Source organism: Anabrus simplex, chromosome 1 (assembly GCF_040414725.1).
Source record: "Anabrus simplex isolate iqAnaSimp1 chromosome 1, ASM4041472v1, whole genome shotgun sequence".
NCBI lineage: Eukaryota > Metazoa > Arthropoda > Insecta > Orthoptera > Tettigoniidae > Anabrus > Anabrus simplex.
The window spans coordinates 1,745,797,035-1,745,819,105 of NC_090265.1; the positions used below are offsets into that span (position 1 = coordinate 1,745,797,035).

Genomic DNA, 22,071 nt, shown 5'->3' on the forward strand with positions numbered 1-22,071 from the left:
CTTTTGCAGCAAAATTATTTTTAAAGTGAACGCTGCACTCTGCTCGACCAACGGCAGGTTAATGAACAAGGGGAGTGTGTATGTGAGGAGGTAGAGAAGGCAGAAGTATTCAGTCAGCAATATGTAAAGATTGTTGGTTACGAGGATATTATCCAGATAGAGGAGGTGACTAATACTAATGATGTATTCAAATTTACTTACGATAGAAAAAAAAAAATTACAATAAGATATAAAAGTTGAAAACTAGAATAACTGGGGATATACTGGTACTAAAGAAAATGTATTGGGATATAGTACCATTTCTGAGGTACTTATATGATTACTGTTTGCATAAAGGGCTATACCGAATGAATGGAGACTTGCTGTAATAGCCCCTGTGTATAAAGGAAAGGGTGATAAACATAATGCCGAAATGTACAAGCCAGTCAGTTTGACATGTGTTGCATGTAAGCTTTGGGAAAGCATTCTTTCTGATTATTTTAGACACTGTCTGTCTGTCTGTCTGTCTGTCTGTCTGTCTGTCTGTCTGTCTGTCTGTCTGTCTGTCTGTCTGTCTGTCTGTCTGTCTGTCTGTCTGTCTGTCTGTCTGTCTGTCAGGTCAACAGCCCAGAGGCTGGTTGGATCCTCAAATAGCACCACCAAAGGTTATGCAGTTATAAGGAAAACCCAAAAACCAATGGCAGCACCAAAATGAGGCGTACTAGGCAAGATGAGGAGTGAGGTGGTTTGCCATTGCTTTCCTCACTGGGTCAGAAAGTACTATTGCAGCATGACTGACCCTGTGAGCAGCACCTTTCATAATATTCAGATGCACCAGTTGTGCTCTGAATGTCATTACTCAGCACTACCCATACCCAAGCAGCTTCCATATTGTCACAGCCATGGATGTTGACTGGGACTTCAGTGGAAGCTACACTGTGGCAAGAGATGGATGCAAAAGTACTGTATCCATCAAGAAATGACAGCAGGCAGTAGCAAGATTTATTCAAAGTTTTACATTTTGGAGAGTTCATTGTCAGCTGAGCCTGTAAAATACGTCCTCAGTTTGTACGTCAAACGGTTTTGGGGGGGATGATTATTTATTTTATAATCTAACACTCATTTGAACCCCGTACGGAAGAATTTGTATGTATCAAACCATATCTTATTTAACATCTAAGATGTAAAAGCGAATAACCTGTGAAATTTTGAATTACGTCGAACAGTAATGGAGGAATGAATACTTTTTTAAGGGGTGAATGTTTTAAAATATTTATTAACATCAAGGATATACAAGACCACCCTTCATAAAAAAGTTATGTTCGTGCCTGAAATGGTTTTGGAAGAATGGATATTGTGTTTTTGAGAGTCAACCACATCTAAATCCCTTAGAGGAGAAATGTTTTGAAGTATATGGTATTTTACATCTAGGACATAAAAAAAGACTCTTCTCGTACAATTACAACATTGTACACCAAACGGTTTTGGAGGGAGGAATAATTTTGTTTACAGAACTAACATCATTTAACACTTTAGGGGTGGAACGTTTTAAAAAAATTTCCTATTTCACACCTAGGATTTAAAATATATATCACTATTTGGAATTTTGTCTTATGTTAAACTGTTTCCGAGGAAGGAATGAATATATTTGTTTTTTGATCTTAACCTCCGTTTAACTCTCTTGAGGGGTTAAATATGTTTCAAACATTCTGTTATTCAACACCTTGGATATCATTTGAAATTTTAACTTACTGGGCGAGTTGGCCATGTGGTTAGAGTCGCGCAGCTGTGAGCTTGCATTCAGAAGATAGTGAGTTCAAATCCCACTGTAGGCAGCCCTGAAGATGGTTTTCCGTGGTTTCCTGTTTGCACACTAGGCAAATGCTGGGGCTGTACCTTAATTAAGGCCATGGCCGCTTCCTTACCACTCCTAGGTCTTCCGTATCCCATCGTCACCGTAAGACCCATCTGTGTTGGTTTCATATAAACGCATATTTTTGTCATTGTTCCTCATCCCCCAGTCAAAACCCCTTAGGATGTATTGTTTTAAGTCCACTTATTTGTATCCTCATAAAAAGATTTCAACTCCTTTTACACCCTCCTTAAGTTGATTCCCTCCCCACCCCAACAAAAAAAAAAAAGTTTCGTTATTTTCAAAGGAGATTCCAAATACCAATTTTCATGTGCATAACATCCTTCATTTTTGAGATACAAATATCCTCATATTAAGAATAAAACTCATTTTTCAATTCATTTACCCACCCTTTATTGGAATTTCCCAAAAGAAAATATGTTTCTTAATTTTTAAAAAAGATTCCAATTACAAATTTTCATGTCTGTAATATCTTCAATTTTTAAAATATAAGTATCCTCATAAAAAGAATTCAACCCCTTTTTCAGTCCTTTTCACACTTCCTTAAGTGGATTTTCCAAAAAGCAAAGAATACATGTTTCTTTATTTTTAAACGAGGTTCCTTATACCAATTTTCATGTGTGTAATGTCTTCAGTTTGTGAGATATCACTATCCTAATAAAAATAATTCAACCCCTCTTTCGGTCCTTTTTACCCCCCCCCCCGCCCACCAAGTGATATTTCAAAAAAAGTATTACTTTTATTTTTAAAAGATTAAAAATACCAATTTCCATGTCTGTAACATGTTACATTTTTTAGATATACTGTAGATATACTCATTTTATAAATTCCCCCCCTTTGTCACTCCTGTTCACCCACCCCCCTTAAGTAGATTTTCCAAAAACAAAAAAACGTACATGTTTCTTTATTGTGAAAGGAGATTCCAAATACCCATTTCTATGACTGTAACATCTTCAGTTTTTGAGATATAAATATCCTCAAAAAAGGTATTTAACACTTTTCTCAACTCTTTTCACCACCTTAAGAGGATTTTCTGAAAACAAAAAAATACTTGTTTCTTTATTTTTTTTTAAAATTCCAAATACCAGTTTTCACGTCAGCAACATCCTTCATTTCTGAGATATAAGTATTCACATAAAAATAATTCAACCCCCTTTTTCAGTCCTTTTTGCAACTCCTACTTAAGTGGATTTTCCGAAAACAAAAAAATATGTGTTTCTTTGTTTTTAAAGGAGATTCTGTAATGTCTTCAGTTTTTTGAGATACCAGTATTCTATTATGCCTTTGCTGGCAGGATGTAGTGTTTACAGTGCAATATGTCTTATGGTATGGGCTAGAATAAATTTGGGTGAAAATTTCTTATGGGGATCACTGTAAGTACCTAGATATTAATACAAGGAAATATCTTCATTGGGGTAATCACATAAACGGAATTGTAAATACTGTAAATGGTACAGATCTCTGCACATGGTTATGAGGGTATTTGGGGGTTGTAGTAAGGATGTAAAGGAGAGGGCATATATGTCTGGTAAGACCCCAACTAGAGTATGGTTCCAGTGTATGGGACCCTAACTAGTAATAGTTGATTCGAGAGCTGGAAAAAATCCAAAGAAAAGCAGCTTGGTTTGTTCAGTGTGATTACATAAAATTTATAAACAGAAAAGTTTTCCACCTATTCAATACATAATTATATTTACAATGGGTGTGTTTACAGGGAGGATTTCCGATAAAAGAGTAGCATTACGAACATGTTGCAAAGTTTGGGCTGGGAAGACTTGGGAGAAAGGAGACGAGCTGCTTGACAAAGTGGTATGTTCCGAACTGTCAATGGAGAGATGGCGTGGAATAACAGTAGTAGACAAAGAAGTTTGAGTGGTGTTTTTAAAAGTAGGAAAGATCACAATATGAAAATAAAGTTGGAATTCAAGAGGACAAATTGGGGCAAATATTAGTTTATAGGAAGAGGAGTTAGGTATCGGAATAATTTACTAAGGGAGATGTTCAATATATTTCCAAATTCTGTTCAATTATTTAAGAAAAGACTAGGTAAACAACAGATAGCGAATCTGCCTCCTGGGTGACTGCCCTAAATGCAGATCAATGGTGATTGATTGATTGATTGATTGATTGATTGATTGATTGATTGATTGATTAAAATCATTTAAGTTTTGTCTCAACTACAGTGTACCTATGAGCCTTAACAGTGACAACTGAAGAGGGGAAGGAAGAGGTATCAGTTAGTGGACAGTGTAAAGGTAAATAGAAGCTATTGGAAGACAAAGAGAATGGCTGAAGACAGAGCAGCGTGGAGAATTCATGCAAAGACCTGCTGGTAGGCAGACTGCCAGTGATGATGATGATGTCACATTTACTTCCCCATCCAAGTGCTCACTCGAAAGCAACATATCTCTGACCTATACAGGGTGTAATTGAAATCATGAAGTCTGTTAAACTGGTGTTGGAAGATGAGCAAACATGTTGAAAATTTTCATTCCTACCTTAATAAATGTAGCAGAAATTAATCACAAAACTTCAGTCAGTGATTTTGAGAAATCATGGGTTCACATCCTCCCATCGGCAGCCCTGAAGGTAGTTTTCAATGGTTTCCCATTTTCACACCAGGCAAATCCGGCTGGGGTTGTACCTTAAGTCCACAGCTGCTTCTTTCCCAGTCCTAGCCCTTTCCCATCCTTGCATTGCTGTTAGTGTGACAGTATACTACTAGGGGGAAAAAAATTCCAGAAATGGGTGATAACAGTTAACAGTAAACTAGCCAGCCCATTAAAGGTTTATTAGAGAAACCCTATGTAATTTACAAAACAATCAAGATATGATCATAATAATAATAACAATAGTAATGAGAACAAGAATATTAATAGTATTAAATATAAAAGTGCAGTTCAGCAAGTTGACCTCACCAGAACATGATGTAACGGAAAGTTAACCGACTAACTAGCTGGCTGGTCTCAAGCCAGCGACACAGTATTTTACCCCCTTGTATTCTATGCTATACTGCTAATGCATGAGGTAGCACTGTTGCAGGACTTAAGATAAGTTCTAAATTTATGTATTTAAGGATTTAAACATAAATGTTTAAAGACTCAAAAAAGTAGCAGTTACTCTACATATTCAAGGTTTGAATCTTAGTGCTGATAGCTAATACCCTCAATAACATTTTCATTCAAGAAAATGCTGGGGTTGAATCTTACAGCATTTTCCTATCCTTCATCATTATCATCAATGTCCCACTCCAGTTGCCCGGGTGTGGTTAACAAGCCTCCTTCACTCCTTTCTGTCCGTCTACTTTTCCTGCTCCATTACTTCTTCCACATCGAATCCAGCTTCTCTAATGTCCTTCCAAATCTGATCCATCCAGCTTCTTCTTGGTCTTCCAACTGGTCTCTTTCCCTTAACTTCTTTTTCCAATTCCCTTCTTGCTACCCATTCCTTTCACATTCTTTTTCCATGTCCGAACCATCTCAGTCTTGCTTTCTGTATCTTATGTACTAAGGGTCCTATGTTTAGCTCTTCTCTGATTTTAATATTTTGAATTCTATCTCTTCTTGTCTTTCTAACCAATGTTCTTAAAAAATTCATCTCTACTGCTTGGATCTTACTATCTTGTCTCTTATTAGTTACCAGCATTTCTAGTCTATATGTTACAATTGGTATGAAATACTGTTTATATAATGTTAATTTTGTTCTCTTGGGTACTTTGTCATTCCATAAAAGCTCTCTGACTTGATTATAAAATGTTGTTCCTTTACTAAGCCTGTTATTAATTTCAGGGTTGATTTCATTACTTCCATTAATAATGCTACCCAGATATATAAACTGTTCTATATTCTCTAACCGTTCTCCGTCTATGTTCACTTGGCTTCTCTTTCTCTACAGCCGGGCTGAGTGGCTCAGACGGTTAAGGCGCTAGCCTTCTAACCCCAACTTGGCAGGTTCGATCCTGGCTCAGTCCGGTGGTATTTGAAGGTGCTCAAATACGACAGCCCCGTGTCGGTAGATTTACTGGCACGTAAAAGAACTCCCGCGGGACTAAATTCCAGCACCTCGGCGTCTCCGAAGACCTTAAAAAGTAGTTAGTGGGACGTAAAGCAAATAACATTATTATTATTATTATTATTATTATTATTATTATTATTATTATTATTATTATTATTATTATTATTATTATTATTATTATTATTATTATTATTATTCTTTCTCTACAATTTTCTTTTTACTAATTACCATTCCAAACTCCTTCAGATTTTCATTCCAAATGTCCAGTCTCCTTTGTACTTCCTTTTCTCCCTTTCCTCAAATCACCACATCATCTGCAAATACCAAAGCATTCACTTCATCACTACTGATACTCTGTTTTATATGTTTTATGATTTCATCCATCAGTATAATAAATAATAATGGCGACAGTGCACTTCCTTGCTTGAGACTTTTTTTGGTATAAAATGTTTCAGAGTCACCACTCTCCACTTGTATACTGCTTTTACTCTCATGATACAACATTTTAATCTTGTTAATAAATGATTTTGGTACATTCCTTTTCAGTAGGTATTCCCATACATGTTTTCTCTTAACTGCATCATAGGCTTTTTCCAAATCCAACAATACAAATATGATTTCCTTGTTCCTTTCCAAATGTTTTTCCGTTATCGTTCACACTGTAAATATCAAGTCTATTGTTGATCTATTCGGTCTAAAGCCATATTGTTCTTCCTCTAACTGTGTTTCTATTATATCCCTCAGTCTTTTGTTTATGACTTTCTCCATTATTTTTAGCCTATGTGATAATAGGGTCAAACCTCTATAATTTTCACATTTCTTCCTATTTCCTTTTTTGAACAATGGTACAATGCTTCCTTGTTGCCAATCTTCAGGTATCCTTTCATCCTTCCATATGGCATTGAGGCTCTCTATAGCCACTGTAGTCCAATGCTTCCTGTTGCCTTAATCATATCAGCATTGAATTTGTCTTTTCCACTTGCTTTACCTTTGGTCATTGCTTTCACTGCCCTTTCAAGTTCCAACCATGTTATCTGGTTCTCTTCTTTTTCTCCATCTATTATTTCCATTTTCTTATCTCCTTCTTCTTCCGAGCAGTCATCCTCATTATAAAGTTTTTCAAAATACTTTGCCATCACCTGCTGAAGACCCTTTTCGTCATGTACTATGGATCCATCTTCCATAATACCTTGATTTTTTCTTGATTTATTCTTTTCGATTTTATTACTCTGTATATTAGTTTCTGATTTCCTCAACTATCTTGCTCAATTTTGTTGCTAAACCCTCCCCAACATTTCTCCTTTTCTTCCCTGATACTCCTCTTTACTTGTAGTTTCAATCTTTTGTATTCCACATGTAACCTTTCTATTTTATTCTCATACCTCTGATACTTTTTTGCTGTTTCTTATCCATTTCTTTCTTCACCTTGTTCCTTTCTTTTGTTTCTTGTTTATTTTGTCTGTCCACCACCATGTCTCCTTTCCCTTAACCTTTGCTTTTGTTTTCCCGCATAGCTGTATTGATAAGGAGGATTTTATAAATACTTTTATTTGTAATGTGAAACCGTCAATACGGAATGAGATTTATAACTTGCAATAGCTCAATTGCTGCTTCCACAAATGCCTGTCTTAAATTTTCCCACTCTTCTTCTCTACTTCGTATTTCCGTGTTAGGCAATTTCTTTTTTATACAATCTTGGAATGTCATTCTTTTATTCTCCTCCTCCAATTCCCAAATCCTGATCTTTGGTTTCTTCTTCAATACAATTTTAGGGATTTTTACTTGTTTTAATTCTACAATAATCTATGATCACCTTCCATACTTTCACTGGGGATTATCTTCGTATTCATGACATATATTTCCCATTCTCGGTCTGTTATTATAAATTGCAAGTAATCAGCTTCATTTTCCGTATCAAAATCTAATCACGGAGATTTACAATATTAAAATTCTTCCACCGTTTTGATACTTTTTTATTTGCCTTTTTGATAAATAAAAATTTGCTAAAAGGCAAATAAAGTATCAAAATGGTGGAAGAATTTTAATATTGTAAATCTCAGTGTTATTATAAAATCGATGAGTGTTTCATATTGTCCATCCCAACCATGTAGGCTGATATTATGGCTATTCCTCTTCATAAACCATGTGTTCTTTGTTATCAGGTTATTTCTGATACAAAAGTCCAACAGTTTCTTTCCATCTTCGTTTCTATCCCCATACCCATGTGGGCCCAGAACATTCTCATATCCCATTCTATCAGTTCCCACATGAACATTCAGATCTCCCATTATCATGATCCCATCTCCAACAATATGTATTTCCAGTTCAGTTAGGAACTCTTCTTTTTCTTCCATGCTACATCCTGTGGAGCATACACCTGTATTATCTTCAGTAGTTCCTTGTTTACATGTACAGAGATGCCAACTATTATGATTCAATCGTAATAATTACGAATTAATCCTCATAATTACGCCTTTACGAATCACACACCACAAATTACGATTTTTATTGATTTTAAAATCTAAGTGTGTGAAGTGTTCGGAAGGATACACAAGGAATGCCATTACAGCTTGAATTCTTAGAATATTATTTTCAGATTTCTCAGTAATCATTTATGCCCCTTTCCTGTCCCTCGTTAAGAATATTTCGAATTTGTGCCGAACGCAGTGTGTGCTTCCAGTACTGGCAAAATAGAAAACAGGCACCTGTGAAGTGGTATATTTTGCGGAGTTGTTGTCTTTGTTCGTCATATGACCAGACTCAATGCAAGGATGCAAGTTCTTTTGTCTTTGTTTGGGCGGCAAATTGGTGACAAACTCCGTTTCATTGTGAATACTGTGTGCTTGACTGTTGAAATATTTATTGCGATTTTGTTTGCCAAATTTACATATATTGCTATTATAGGATATATGCTAAACGTGAGTTTCGAAGTGCGAAAGGTTTGAAAAAATGAAGCAGTTTCTTGTGCAGGAAAATACGTGTGATGACGTTACCATGACTAGTGACACTAGTAATAAAACAAAAATAGTTCAAAACATTTAGGGAGAAATACTGCAAAAACTGACCCTGTTTACTGCATTCCTCAAATCTCATTCACACGTGTTTTGTAGTGTGTGTGTAGCCGCGATTTTTCAGATGCGCATGATGAGGAAGAACACGGCTGAATTCCGTGCTAATATGAACTCCGTACTGTTTAGTGCTCTGTTAGTGCAGAGGATGCACATGATATCAAAAGAAAAAGCATGTCACCAGTGCGCGTTTATCAAACAGGAACTACAAGCTGCTAAGAGAGCGACTACAGTACTCAACAAAATAATTATCCTTCAACCTCCACTCAGATATGTACTGCAGATCACCTGTTACTTTAGCAGGTCAATCTTTGAATATGTTATATCTGGTTGAAATATATGTTGCTCATTGATTTTTCAGTTATATGTAAATTAGTAAGATCTCGGTGGCCGCCGCCACCCCCCACCCCAATGCCCTGATGGCTGCATTACGAATTGCCTTTGTTGAAAGTTGGCATCTCTGCATGTATATGCATTATTATAATTCTTTCATTTACGTACTCAATTTCAGCATTTGGTTCAACATTCTGATTCACTGCAAATCCCACTCCATTTCTTTTCTCTCTACTGTTACCCATCCAGTAAAAGGTGTACCCCTTTCTTAGTATCTTCATTCCTTTCCCTTTCCATTTTACTTCACTTAATCCCAGGATGTCGAGTTTTTGTCTCACCATTAGGTCAGTCAATTCATTTTCCTTCTCATTCATTGTTAAAATATTTATTTTTCCAAATAGGGTTTTGTTCTCTGATCTAACACTTGCACAAACATCAGCATTACCATCATACTATGCAACTGTAGTCAGAGACTTGTCAATTCCATTTCCATTTTTAAACTTGCATCCGAGGCTTGTATTATAATTGAAGGCAAGTACAAATTTACTCATCTGCTGACCTGCTAAGCCTAACGCATCTGAGGATTTTCTTTCGGGGTTTACTCCCTTAGCCTTTGAAGATCCCTCTTGTCCACAAGGCAGTGGTTTCCTATTCTAATTTCCCCCAGAGAGGATGGGTTGCCTCATCCACCATCTTTGCCATTCTGAAGGTCTCCTTCTCTGCCTAAGATGCTGTTAATTTCCTATCCTTATTTCAGATAATTATTTCTGTTAGTGTAGACCTGACATTAACTCAGGACATCAGATTAATTTTATACACAAACATTTTCTTACCACACTGTTCCAAAACATAGGAACATCTCCAGAATTATAATTCATTGTTCCATTGTAGGTTGGTATGAAGATAACTGGTTTGAAGAATATTCGCCAATGGAAAAAATTGAGTGTACTAAGGAGCAGATGAGATTAGCTGCTGAAGGGCATCTGACTACTGAAGCACTCATGTGGAATCAAAACAGCGATGAACGGACGATATCAGGGATGGTAATGTAGACTGAATACTTTACTGTTCTAGTCACTGTTAGGATATGCATATCATTGCTTAAGAATGGAGACCTCGTGTCTGCAATTTTATGCACAGATACCTCGTAGGTACAGTAAGTGCAAAATGGAAATTTTAAAGAAACTAATATTTTTTTAATCAGTATAATTATTATGAAATTTAATTCATAATTTGTAACTGACACTTTTTTCCCCATTTTCAACCATATAGAACAGATTTTCGCTCCCCTGTAAAATGAGGTGGTCTGATGACCTAGATGTTAGGCCCCTTTAAACAACAAGCATCATCATCAGTAAAATCAGATTTTGATTACTTATGAGGTCTCCATTCCTAAGTGGGTAGTCCTTTTAAATGATTGGATATTGAAATATATTACATAGTGAGGATAAAAATTATGCAGATTTAGATTGACTTCACTACACTTTTTTCAACTATAAATAAGTTACCTCTTAAGAAATGCTATCTGGTGTTTGAGTGTGATTATCTTCAGAAAGCCAGTCTAATTCTAATTCTATTATAATGCTTTTGGGTTATATTACAAATATGGAGTGTTCCAGTCAGAAATGACAGACATCACTAATGTCATCTCAATGATCGGTTATGCAATTTAATGCAACAAGGTTATACAGTGGACACACTCTTAGCCAGTCTGCTCTGGACCAGACTCTTTGTAGGATAATGAAATGGCTGGTTTAACTGGCAATATTAAAATAAAGGACCTATCCAGCAATTTATAGTACTGTACTTCAATTTAAGATATTTCACCCATTTTTTTTTTTTTTTTTTTTTTTGCTAGGGGCTTTACGTCTCACCGACACAGATAGGTCTTATGGCGACGATGGGATAGGAAAGACAAGGAGTTGGAAGGAAGCGGCTGTGGCCTTAATTAAGGTACAGCCCCAGCATTTGCCTGGTGTGAAAATGGGAAACCACTGAAAACCATTTTCAGGGCTGCCGATAGTGGGATTCAAACCTACTATCTCCCGGATGCAAGCTCACAGCCGCGCCCACCCATTTTTAAACAGTATTTCATACTTTATTAGGCTTACAAAGCATGTTTAATTACAATAATGTATAGTATTACGAATTATTTAAACATGAAAATATGAGTACAGACCACAGTCAGAACTTTGATCAATGATCAGACAATCAACCAAACATGGAAAGTCTTCTAATGAAAGAATCCACCGGCTTGGACATACAACATCGTAGGTCCAAGAAAAGACACCACTTGGATACAGTGGGGTGTCGCTTAGGGTGATATGAATAAAAATGAGATGTAACTCGGAGACAAGTCTCGAAGGAGGATTGAGACGGAAGTCACTTGCGAGACAGAACTCGTCGTTCTCGCTAACGAGACTTGTCTCCTTCCGCTTGAGATGTGTCTCGCACACTGGCTGTGGTATCTGTCAGCTGATGAGTGAATTAACAATCGGAGAGCTACAAAGAGTGGTTTTGTTGGAAGAGATGAAAGTGTTAGATTTACAAGCGAAAATGAAAAGCGGCAGTGTGTTCTTGAAAAAAAACAGAAGAACTCATTTCAGTGCATAAACAGATTTTGCAACTGCAAATGGAAAATCTTTTACATGAAAGGGAGAAAAGAGCAGAACAAACAAGTACAACCGAAATGGAACACCCACCTTTTTTTTTTTTTTTTTTTTTCATTTAGAATAGTTCTTGACAGCCTTTTCTTCTTCTTTAGTTGTTTCACTTGGGAGCCTATTCTGCAAACTATACCTTTCGTATTAATCAATATTCAATAATCTCTACAGTTATTGTTTCAATTCTTTCTAGGCTTACATAAACATAGTGGCTCATACACTTGGTATACTTGTACCCCAGCTTGAGAACGACTGATTTAAGGTTTCTTTTCTTGTAAGTTTACTTCAAGATATTTTGTAAGAAGTTGCATTGTATTTATCATCACATTTAGGATCCACATTCAAATGCATAATTTTCTGCGGTCATTGAAAGTCACTCAAACACTTTTTAAACACGCTTCGTACTTCATTCTTCACGAATATGAAAAGTTTATTGATCATACCTGTGCATAGCTAGGGGTGTTTTTGCATATAATCTACTTTTCTTACAATTTGTTTTACGTCGCACCGACACAGATAGGTCTTGTGGCGACGATGGGGTAGGTTTAGGAGTGGGATGGAAGCGACCGTGGCCTTAATTAAGGTACATTCCTAGCATTTGCCTGATGTGAAAATGGGAAACCATGGAAAACGATATTCAGGGTTGCAGACAGTGGGGCTTGAACCCATACTATACTAGAAGACATAGTGCACTGTAAACACTAGGTCCTGCCAGCAAGGGCATCAACATGTGATAGAGAGCGATAATTTTCAGACTTGAAAAAAATATCCTTCCAGATATCAAAATGTGAATAATAATAATAATAATAATAATAATAATAATAATAATAATAATAATAATAATAATAATAATAATAATAATAATTTCGTGTGGCTATTTCTAGCCTGGTACAGCCCTTGTAAGCCAGACTCTCCGACGAGGATGGGTGTCATCTGCCGTGTTATTGTAGTGGAGGATAGTGTTGTGTGTGAGTTGCAGGAATGTTGAGGATTTAAGTTTAAAATCTCTGACCTGACCGTGAATCGAACCCGGGGGCCCCCTGAACCGAAGAGTACTACGCTGACCATTCAATTAAGGAGCAGGACAAAGTGAATAATGAAAGCCTTGAATAATTGTAAGTCATACCTTAAACATAGCTATGTTTTGTTTCGGCCTTTTCTGTGAGTGTAAATTAATTTTATTTATAAAATGTTAGTCGTATTTTGTGAAAAAATGTCAGAAAAATCACAGATGTGGAATAGATTAAGAATAATTACCGGGCGAGTTGGCCGTGCGTGTAGAGGCGCACGGCTGTGAGCTTGCATCCGGGAGATAGTAGGTTCGAATCCCACTGTTGGCAGCCCTGAAGATGGTTTTCCGTGGTTTCCCATTTTCACACCAGGCAAATGCTGGGGCTGTACCTTAATTAAGGCCACAGCCGCTTCCTTCCAACTCCCAGGCCTTTCCTATCCCATCGTTGCCATAAGACCTATCTGTGTCGGTGCGACGTAAAGCCCCTAGCAAAAAAAAAAAATTAAATTAATTTAATAATTACTAAGAAAATTTTCAGAATTGTATGTTGCACGGTTTTGCATATTTCTGGTTTGATTTTGAACATTTTAGACTTTATGATGCGTGTAAATCCTATCGCTAATGGCTATCATCGTCATCATCTTTATCATTATTGTTATATGAATGTCTCGTGTACTGGCTCCAGAAAATGTTGTGCTAACCATTCCACATTTTCTGTCCGGAAACGGTAGAGATCTTTATAATCATGTTTGAGAGAATCTCTGTGTGTTTTATACATTTTTCTTCTCCGTTGTAAAACCATCATAAATTCCGCCATCACGTTTTCAGCCTGATTCTATTGCCTTGAGTCACCTTCTGGGCAGTCTCAAGAAATTCTGAGATCAGTCTCCATTCAGAGAGACTAAGCTCCAGTTTATTCATATACATTTGGAGATGTCTCCGAGAGAATCCGCTAACGAGCTGTGTCTCAAGGAGCAAAGGTCACTGCTGAGACATCGCTTTTTTATTCATATACATTTGAGGCATGTCTTAATATTTATGAGACAAGAGATACGTCTCCAGTTTATTCATATCACGTTTAGAATATCATGGCGAGTCGTAGCACCTGGAAGCCCAACAGACAAACTGCAGGCACAGACTTAAATTCAGTAAACCTGGGAAATTCTCTTTCTTTGCAACATTAAACATAAACTCGATAATGAAAATTGGAAAGTTGAAACACTTAGGGTGGCGTGCAACCATCATGGAGTAAATTACTACGGAAGTAGTGTTTACTAAAGAAGTCCATGCTACAGAAGTAAATTAATACGGAAGTTATTTACTCCGGAAGTAACGTCGGAGAGTTGAAGTACAATTTACTCTTTTAGGTACTACTATAGAAGTAGCGTTCGTTACTCGCAGAGTAGTGTTGTGTTTGTGTGTCTTCTTTAAAGAAATCTAAATGAATAAGGTTATGTACGATAGGAAATGGGGGGGGGGGGGGAATGTAAGTGAAAAAGATAAATGCTTCGTAGTAGAGATAATGACGATCTATGCAAAGGATATAGGGTGTAAGAAACACAACATAAAGATACTGGATAAGAAAATAAATTCATGGAAAGCCGTGACAGAAGAATTCAATGCTTCGAGTGATGTAAAACGCAGTGAAGAGCAAGTTAAGATTCTGTGTAAGGACTTAAAAGCGAAGGCTAAAGGAAAGCAGAAAGTCATGGACACGCGGGAAAATTAAAACTGATGGTGGTTTCTTCATACAGATCGCCTACATCCACAGCAAAATTTCCCCATTTTCACACTAGGCAAATGCTGGGTCTGTACCTTAAGGCCATGGCTGCTTCCCACTCCTAGGCCTTTCCTACCCTATCGTCACCATAAGACCTATCTGTGTCGGTGCGACGTTAAACAAATTGAAAAAAAAAAAGATAAAAATACCTCTTCCGATTTCTGAAAAGTTCACCATTGTCACCGGAGGGCAAAAAATGGGAATATGCGTGCAGTCACAGTCAGTTGCACCCACGATGTATGGGAACCTGCCAATAAGAAGAATATCCTTTTATTTTCCGAACAATCATCATCATTTGCAGGCGTACTTCCCTCTTAGCCTCACTAGCGCTTTAATGACGCGATGAAAGATACGGCCAGCAGTCGTGTCGTAAACGTTATATAATTAGATCACCGGCAACTATAGGCCTACTGAAATCTTCTGGTACGAAACACTCATAGGGCACACAACAACTGTAATTTCAGAGATACAACAAAATTAAGATAGGAATTCAGCTGTAAGTGATCTCCAAGTACTTAGAAGGAAAGTAAAGGATTCCTTCCTAAGACCAGAAACGTTCCTGGAACTTTCTCCATGTGCACATTATACGGCTCTCGCCTTTCATGCACTGTAGGCCCTATGCACTATTACATTTCCCGTCGTTTTCTGCGTTGAGATCGTCAGTATAATCTAAGTAATTTAAGTAATCCATAAACACGTTTAAAACGTCTTCCTGTCATATACGGCACGATATTATCATTAGTCAACGAGTCTAAACCTAGCTTACTCCAGGCACGACGTGAGAGTAAATTCTAACCTATATTCGTGCGTTATTTACTTCTTTAGTAATATATATACATCATTTTAATGTTACATTTAAAATTTGCCTTATTAGGTGCATTCAAGTGTTGTACATAGATCAACCTTATGTTCTACAAACCTCAAGTTGGACTATTTTCTCGTTTATCATACCTTAACAATTGTGTTACCTTCTCTGATTTGCTTTCATTGTTTTAACTTGTTCAATTTAACTTTTAACATTAGTCCTTGTATTTGCTGTCATGTGTTTTATATTTTAACTAGTCATAGTTTAACATTTTGTCTTTTAGGTGCTATCATGTGTTATATATTGCTATTTGATAAGTTGTATTTTGCTCAATTGATTCGTTGGCTGATGATGACGCGCAATGAGGGTCGAAACTAGTACCAATCTTCTTTAAACGTTATGTGATATATACTCACATCAATAAACATTCATTGTATTGAAAAGGTGGACCTTCAACATTTTTCATTTTACTGTAAACTCCCTGCCAAGCATAAAGACCCTGTATATAGTAAGACCAGCTATAAGTAGTAAATATTTAGACATTCAAGTATCAACGAACGCTCTATTAAACCGAATTAATAAATAAACCCCTGCTGTAACCAACGTTGATGAATGTACTAATGCTGATACAGGTCTTGGAGCAGCTATAGTTGCTGGTAATCATGAAGAAAAAGGAATCTGAGCACTCACCCAAAGATTATTTTTTACAATCTAATAACTACTAAGTATGATCCTATTCTCGTGTCATCTAATGTCACAATTATTCCATCTTTCTTCAAAATTGACGACGGGTACACCTTCATATCTTTCTTGTTTCCATATTGACTCTATTCAACTCCATTACTTCGTAGACTATGCCTTTCACATCTCATATCTTCTTAATATTTCCCATTCTTCATAACATTTTAACTTCCTTCAACGTTATTGCTTGTACACTTGCCCATAATTCACATAGGATCTATTTCTTCTTTCATTATACAGCTATTGTCCTGTCTATTAATGTTCTTATATCCTAGAATCCATCTTAATTTCATACTGCACATAACCTCTCCAATGCTCTTTGAATGACAACCACCTAAACCTTCAATATGATTTGGAGTCTATACATCTATTCATTTGCCTTTGCTGGCAAGATGTAGTGTTTACAGTGCACTATGTCTTCTGGTATGGGCTAGAATAAAATTATTATTTTCATTGATCTGTCTCAGTCGTATCATTGGCTTTGACAATATGAAAGTGGCTGAGGTATGAGTGACGCTAGTAATGCCATTCCTTATGCAGCCAGTCCCTGCTATGAATGGTGTTACCACCGGGCGAGTTGGCCGTGCGCGTAGAGGCGTGCGGCTGTGAGCTTGCATCCGGGAGATAGTAGGTTCGAATCCCACTATCGGCAGCCCTGAAGATGGTTTTCCGTGGTTTCCCATTTTCACACCAGGCAAATGCTGGGGCTGTACCTTAATTAAGGCCACGGCCGATTCCTTCCAACTCCTAGGCCTTTCCTATCCCATCGTCGCCATAAGACCTATCTGTGTCGGTGCGACGTAAAGCCCCTAGCAAAAAAAATTTTTAAAAATGGTGTGACCGAGTTCGATAGCTGCAGTCGCTTAAGTGCGGCCAGTATCCAGTATTCGGGAGATAGTAGGTTTGAACCCCACTGTCGGCAGCCCTGAAAATGGTTTTCCGTGGTTTCCTTTCCCATCCCATTTCCCATCCCATTTCCTATCCCATCGTCACCATAAGACCTACCTGTGTCGGTGCGACGTAAAACAACTAGCAAAAAAAATAAAAGAATGGTGTGAAGATGTCGCTCATAGGGTCGGCTGGTGCATGCATTTCAGTAGGCTTGGCAGACTGTTGTGCAACAGCAACTTCTGGCTCAGTGAGGAAAGCAACGGGAAACTACCTCACTCCTCATTTCCCTAGTACGCCTCTTCAGTGACACCTAGGCCATCTATGACAGCTAATGGTGAATCTCTTGAGGATCCAACCAGCCTTCGGGCTGAATACCCAACATATCTATTCATAACACATTCTCCAATAGCAGAAACGAAACCGTGGCTAGGATTGGAATTCGTTTGTAACATTATCACTTCCTACACCAATGCACATTGATTAGCACAATAATCATTCGTAAGTTCAAATGAAATAGGTTAGCTTTGAAGATCACGTTTGGCACATTGATTATATGTCACTTGCAGTTAAGCTATTGAAATTATTCTCTACCAAATGATACATAAAATTTCGAAAAACAAGAAACTTATCTCGCTTCCTCCGCCTTTCTGGGATGGTCTTTTTTCCTCAGCTGCTAGTGCGACCCTCGTGGGTGGCAGCTGCTCCTCCGAGTGTTATCTCTGATCACGGTCGATCACCGTGAGTTAAATTATGTAATCTTGGGAAGTCGATTCCCTCATCTTAGAAGGGCTCCATGGTGACGATCTCGTTCATGAAATCATATGATACAATTTGTATGAAATAATACATATTGATGCCGTTCATTAAATTTCTCATACAGTTATTTCTCCAAGTATTTATGGTGAATATGAGATTTCTAAGTATTGACTTTGATTTTCTAGGATAATAATAGCATTAAACACTTTGTTTAACTCTTTCTCTTCTCTTGGTGGATTGCCTGAAGTTGTGTATAGTGCTATCGTTTTCTTCCGATGTTATGGATAAATTTTTCTGGAATTTTATAATTTTCTCCACGTAATTTTCACTGTTTGTAGGCAATTGAATTAGGGATTCTTGTCAGTCTTCTCCTAGATAAGCTTTCTAGTTCTATAACGATGATTTAATGTGATAATTTATCCTTCCAGTTTACTTGTGTGTAACTCTCAGAAAAAGTGATTCAGAAGGAATTTTTTCTTTCTTTTGTTTCAACAATCATGCTGCCGTTTCATGGTCTTTTACATGGCCGTTATGATTCTATGCCTTCTGCTATGATGTTAGTCTGGACTTTAGTGACATTGTGTACTTATTTATTCTGTTTGATGCCGCCGCTGGCCATTGTATTTATTTCAGTCTCCTTATTATTTCCACTTTAGTAATAGCGTAATGGTACAAATGCATTGTATTCAGAGAGATCCAAAACAAATCTAAGCTACAAACTGGAAACAATTATTGGTAAACTGAAAAAACATTGCTGAAGAAATTGCTCCTATTAGAAGGAGAAAAAAAAACACGCCTGGTGGAATGAGGAATGTGATATGGTAATAAAGAAAAGGCACAGTGCATGGCTAAATGACTAACAAAAGAAAACCGAAAAATCTCGAGAAGAACTAACCATTGCTAGAAGACAAGCAGCCAAAGAAATTAGAAGAATCAAGAGAGAGACCATAAAAAAACAAAACTTTTTTTGCTAGTGGCTTTACGTCGCACCGACACAGATAGGTCTTATGGCGATGATGGGATAGGAAAGGCCTGGAATTGGAAGAAAGCAGCTGTGGCCTTAATTAAGGTACACACCGGGCGAGTTGGCCGTGCGCGTAGAGGCGCGCGGCTGTGAGCTTGCATCCGGGAGATAGTAGGTTCGAATCCCACTATCGGCAGCCCTGAAGATGGTTTTCCGTGGTTTCCCATTTTCACACCAGGCAAATGCTGGGGCTGTACCTTAATTAAGGCCACGGCCGCTTCCTTCCAACTCCTAGGCCTTTCCTATCCCATCGTCGCCATAAGACCTATCTGTGTCGGTGCGACGTAAAGCCGCTAGCAAAAAAAAAAAAAAAAAAAAAAAAAAAAAATTAAGGTACAGCCCCACCATTTGCCTGGCGTGAAAATGGGAAACCATGGAAAACCATCTTCTGGGCTGCAGACTGTGGGATTCGAACCCACTATCTCCCGGATGCAAGCTCACAGCCATGCGCCCCTAACCGCATGGCCAACTCACCCGGTAAAAGAAAACCTGAACATTATAAATGAGTCATTCAAACAACACAAGACAAGGGACTATTACAGGACATTTAGACAATATCAATCAAAGTATACTCCACCCACCCTCATGATGAAATACCGTATTTACTTGTGTATTAGACCCCCCCCCCCCCCTCCCTGGCTTTTCGAGACGAAGAAAATGAAAAAAAATCTCGCCCAACGTAATTCGTCAGAGAACGACGACGGTTCCGCTTTGAAGCGGGTACAAGTCTTATTGCAGCTCTGATGACATCGCACAAATTTGTGAATAGTTTCGTCCGTATGACCTACGCAATGAAAACGCGTCCAATCCATGTGGTACATCTGTGTTTCGCAGTTAAGAAATGTCCGCCTCTGTAGCGTAGGTCTACTGCAGCTCTGATGACGTCACACAAATAAATGAATAGGCCTTGCTTCGTGTCCAACCTGTGCATTGCAAGCATGCATCAGTCATGCTATATGTCTGTGTTTTGTAGTTAATAATGTCCGCCAGCGTAATGGTTAGCACAATTAGTTGCTGTTTTCGGGGATCTGACTTTGATTCCTGGTACCGTACTGCCAGAGATTTACGAATGGCAGGAAGGTTGATGGTAAAATGAAAATGTTAAAGGTCCACCTTTACAATACCATGAATGTTTATTGATGTGAATATATATTACATAACGTTTAAAGAAGATTGGTACTAGTTTCGACGTTCATTACGCATCATCATCAGCCAACAAATTAATTGAGCAAGGCACAACTTATCAAATAGCAACAATTAACACATGATAGCACCTACAAGACAATTGTTAAACTATGACTAGTTAAAATATAAAACACATGGCAGCAAATACAAGGATTAATGTTAAAAGTTAAATTGTAAAAAGTTAAAACAATGAAAGTAAAACAGAGAAGGTGACACAATTGTTAAGGTATGATACACGAGAAAATAGTCCAGCTTGAGGTTAGTAGAACATAAGGTGTATCTATATACAACACTTGAATGCACCTACTAAGGCAAATTTTAAATATAACGTTAAAATGATGAGGGTATGGTGCGTATGACCATCTAAAACACATGACAGCACCTATAAAGTCACTGTTAGATTATAACCAGTTGAAATGATGAGGTGTGTCTGACCGTAAAATACTGTATAACATTTTTGAGAAGGTATCCCAGTTGTTGAGTCTTGATAAACAAGAGAATAGTCCAGCTTGAGCTGCATAGATCATAAGGCAACATATGTTATCTGTGGGAAGAATAAACCTTGTTCTCTTAAGTTGCGGTAATTAACAGGCTTAATTCAGGTGGTTTTGGTCAGACGCACCTCATCATTTCAACTGCTTATAATCGAACAGTGACTTTATAGGTGCTGTCATGTGTTTTAGATGGTCATACGCACCATACCCTCATCATTTTAACATTACATTTAAAATTTGCCTTAGTAAGTGCATTCAAGTGTTGTATATAGATACACCTTATGTTCTACTAACCTCAAGCTGGACTATTTTCTCTGTTTTGCTTTCATTATTTTAACTTTTTACAATTTAACTTTTAACATTAATCCTTGTATTTGCTGTCATGTGTTTTATATTTGAACTAATCATAGTTTAACATTTGTCTTGTAGGTGCTATCATGTGTTATATATTGCTATTTGATAAGTTGTGCTTTGCTCAATTGATTTGTTGGCTGATGATTACGCGTAATGAGCGTCAAAACTAGTAACCAGTCTTCTTTAAACATTATGTGATATATATTCACATCAATAAACATTCATGGTATTGAAAAGGTGGACCTTTAACATTTTACTGTAATCCCAGTTCAATACGGAACAAAAAAAAGTTTCTAACTTTCAAGGAAGGTTGATATGCGGTAAAAGCGGTACCAGTACATGTAATTCTCCTCCACTCGGGGTGTGTCTAAAAAGAGCTGTACCACCTCGGGATGAGGAAACGAGTTTACATTAGTTGAGAAATATTCGTGGTGGTTGCTGTTTATACAGCAGGCGAGATCATAAACAAAGTGATCGTTTAATATCTCGTAACTCAGGCCAATATAGGTATATATTTGGAGAGAAGTAAGTTTAAAACATGATAAAAGCTGTCCAATTAAAACGATTGTTTTACTCGCCAACTTACCTAACAAATAATAATAATAATAATAATAACAATAACAATAATAATAATAATAATAATTTTATGTACTTTAAACAATTTTCGGAGATGCCAAACAAAACATACTAGGGTATGCGTTAATAAAAAAGAGACAGCGAACATATGAAATTTAACATTATGATAATAAAACGCATTACCGCCACACCTGTAGATATCCATAAATGCGGTATATTTTCCTGTTATTTATTTTTATTTTTTCCGTCGAACTTCTGGCACTATCTGGGCAATAATATACCTAACTTAAACAATGTGGTCTGTCTTATCTCATGTACAGCTGTTTACGTAAATCCTGATGTGATAAATGTAGGGAACAAGCATGAAATGTACTTAAAAATAAGGGTATGTGTTTTAATAGCCGCAGTTATCAAAAGAATGTTTCCAGTTACTATGTATTACATTCGGAAGTACAACTCGTAACATACGCTAGTTATCAGCTGATGGTTTGGCATGCTTTCTACAGCACTTCTTTATTTGGAA

At 37.2% G+C, this 22,071-nt stretch overlaps 1 protein-coding gene across 1 annotated transcript in view; it reads left to right on the top strand.

The window, feature by feature from the left end:
* The window catches only part of GABA-B-R1 (gamma-aminobutyric acid type B receptor subunit 1), a 297,561-nt gene that overhangs the window by 65,416 nt on the left and 210,074 nt on the right, over positions 1-22,071 (top strand). The window contains exon 7 of the mRNA XM_068225678.1: positions 10,159-10,310. Coding sequence (XP_068081779.1) covers positions 10,159-10,310 — 152 coding nt within the window. The remainder of the gene's footprint in view (positions 1-10,158; positions 10,311-22,071) is intronic.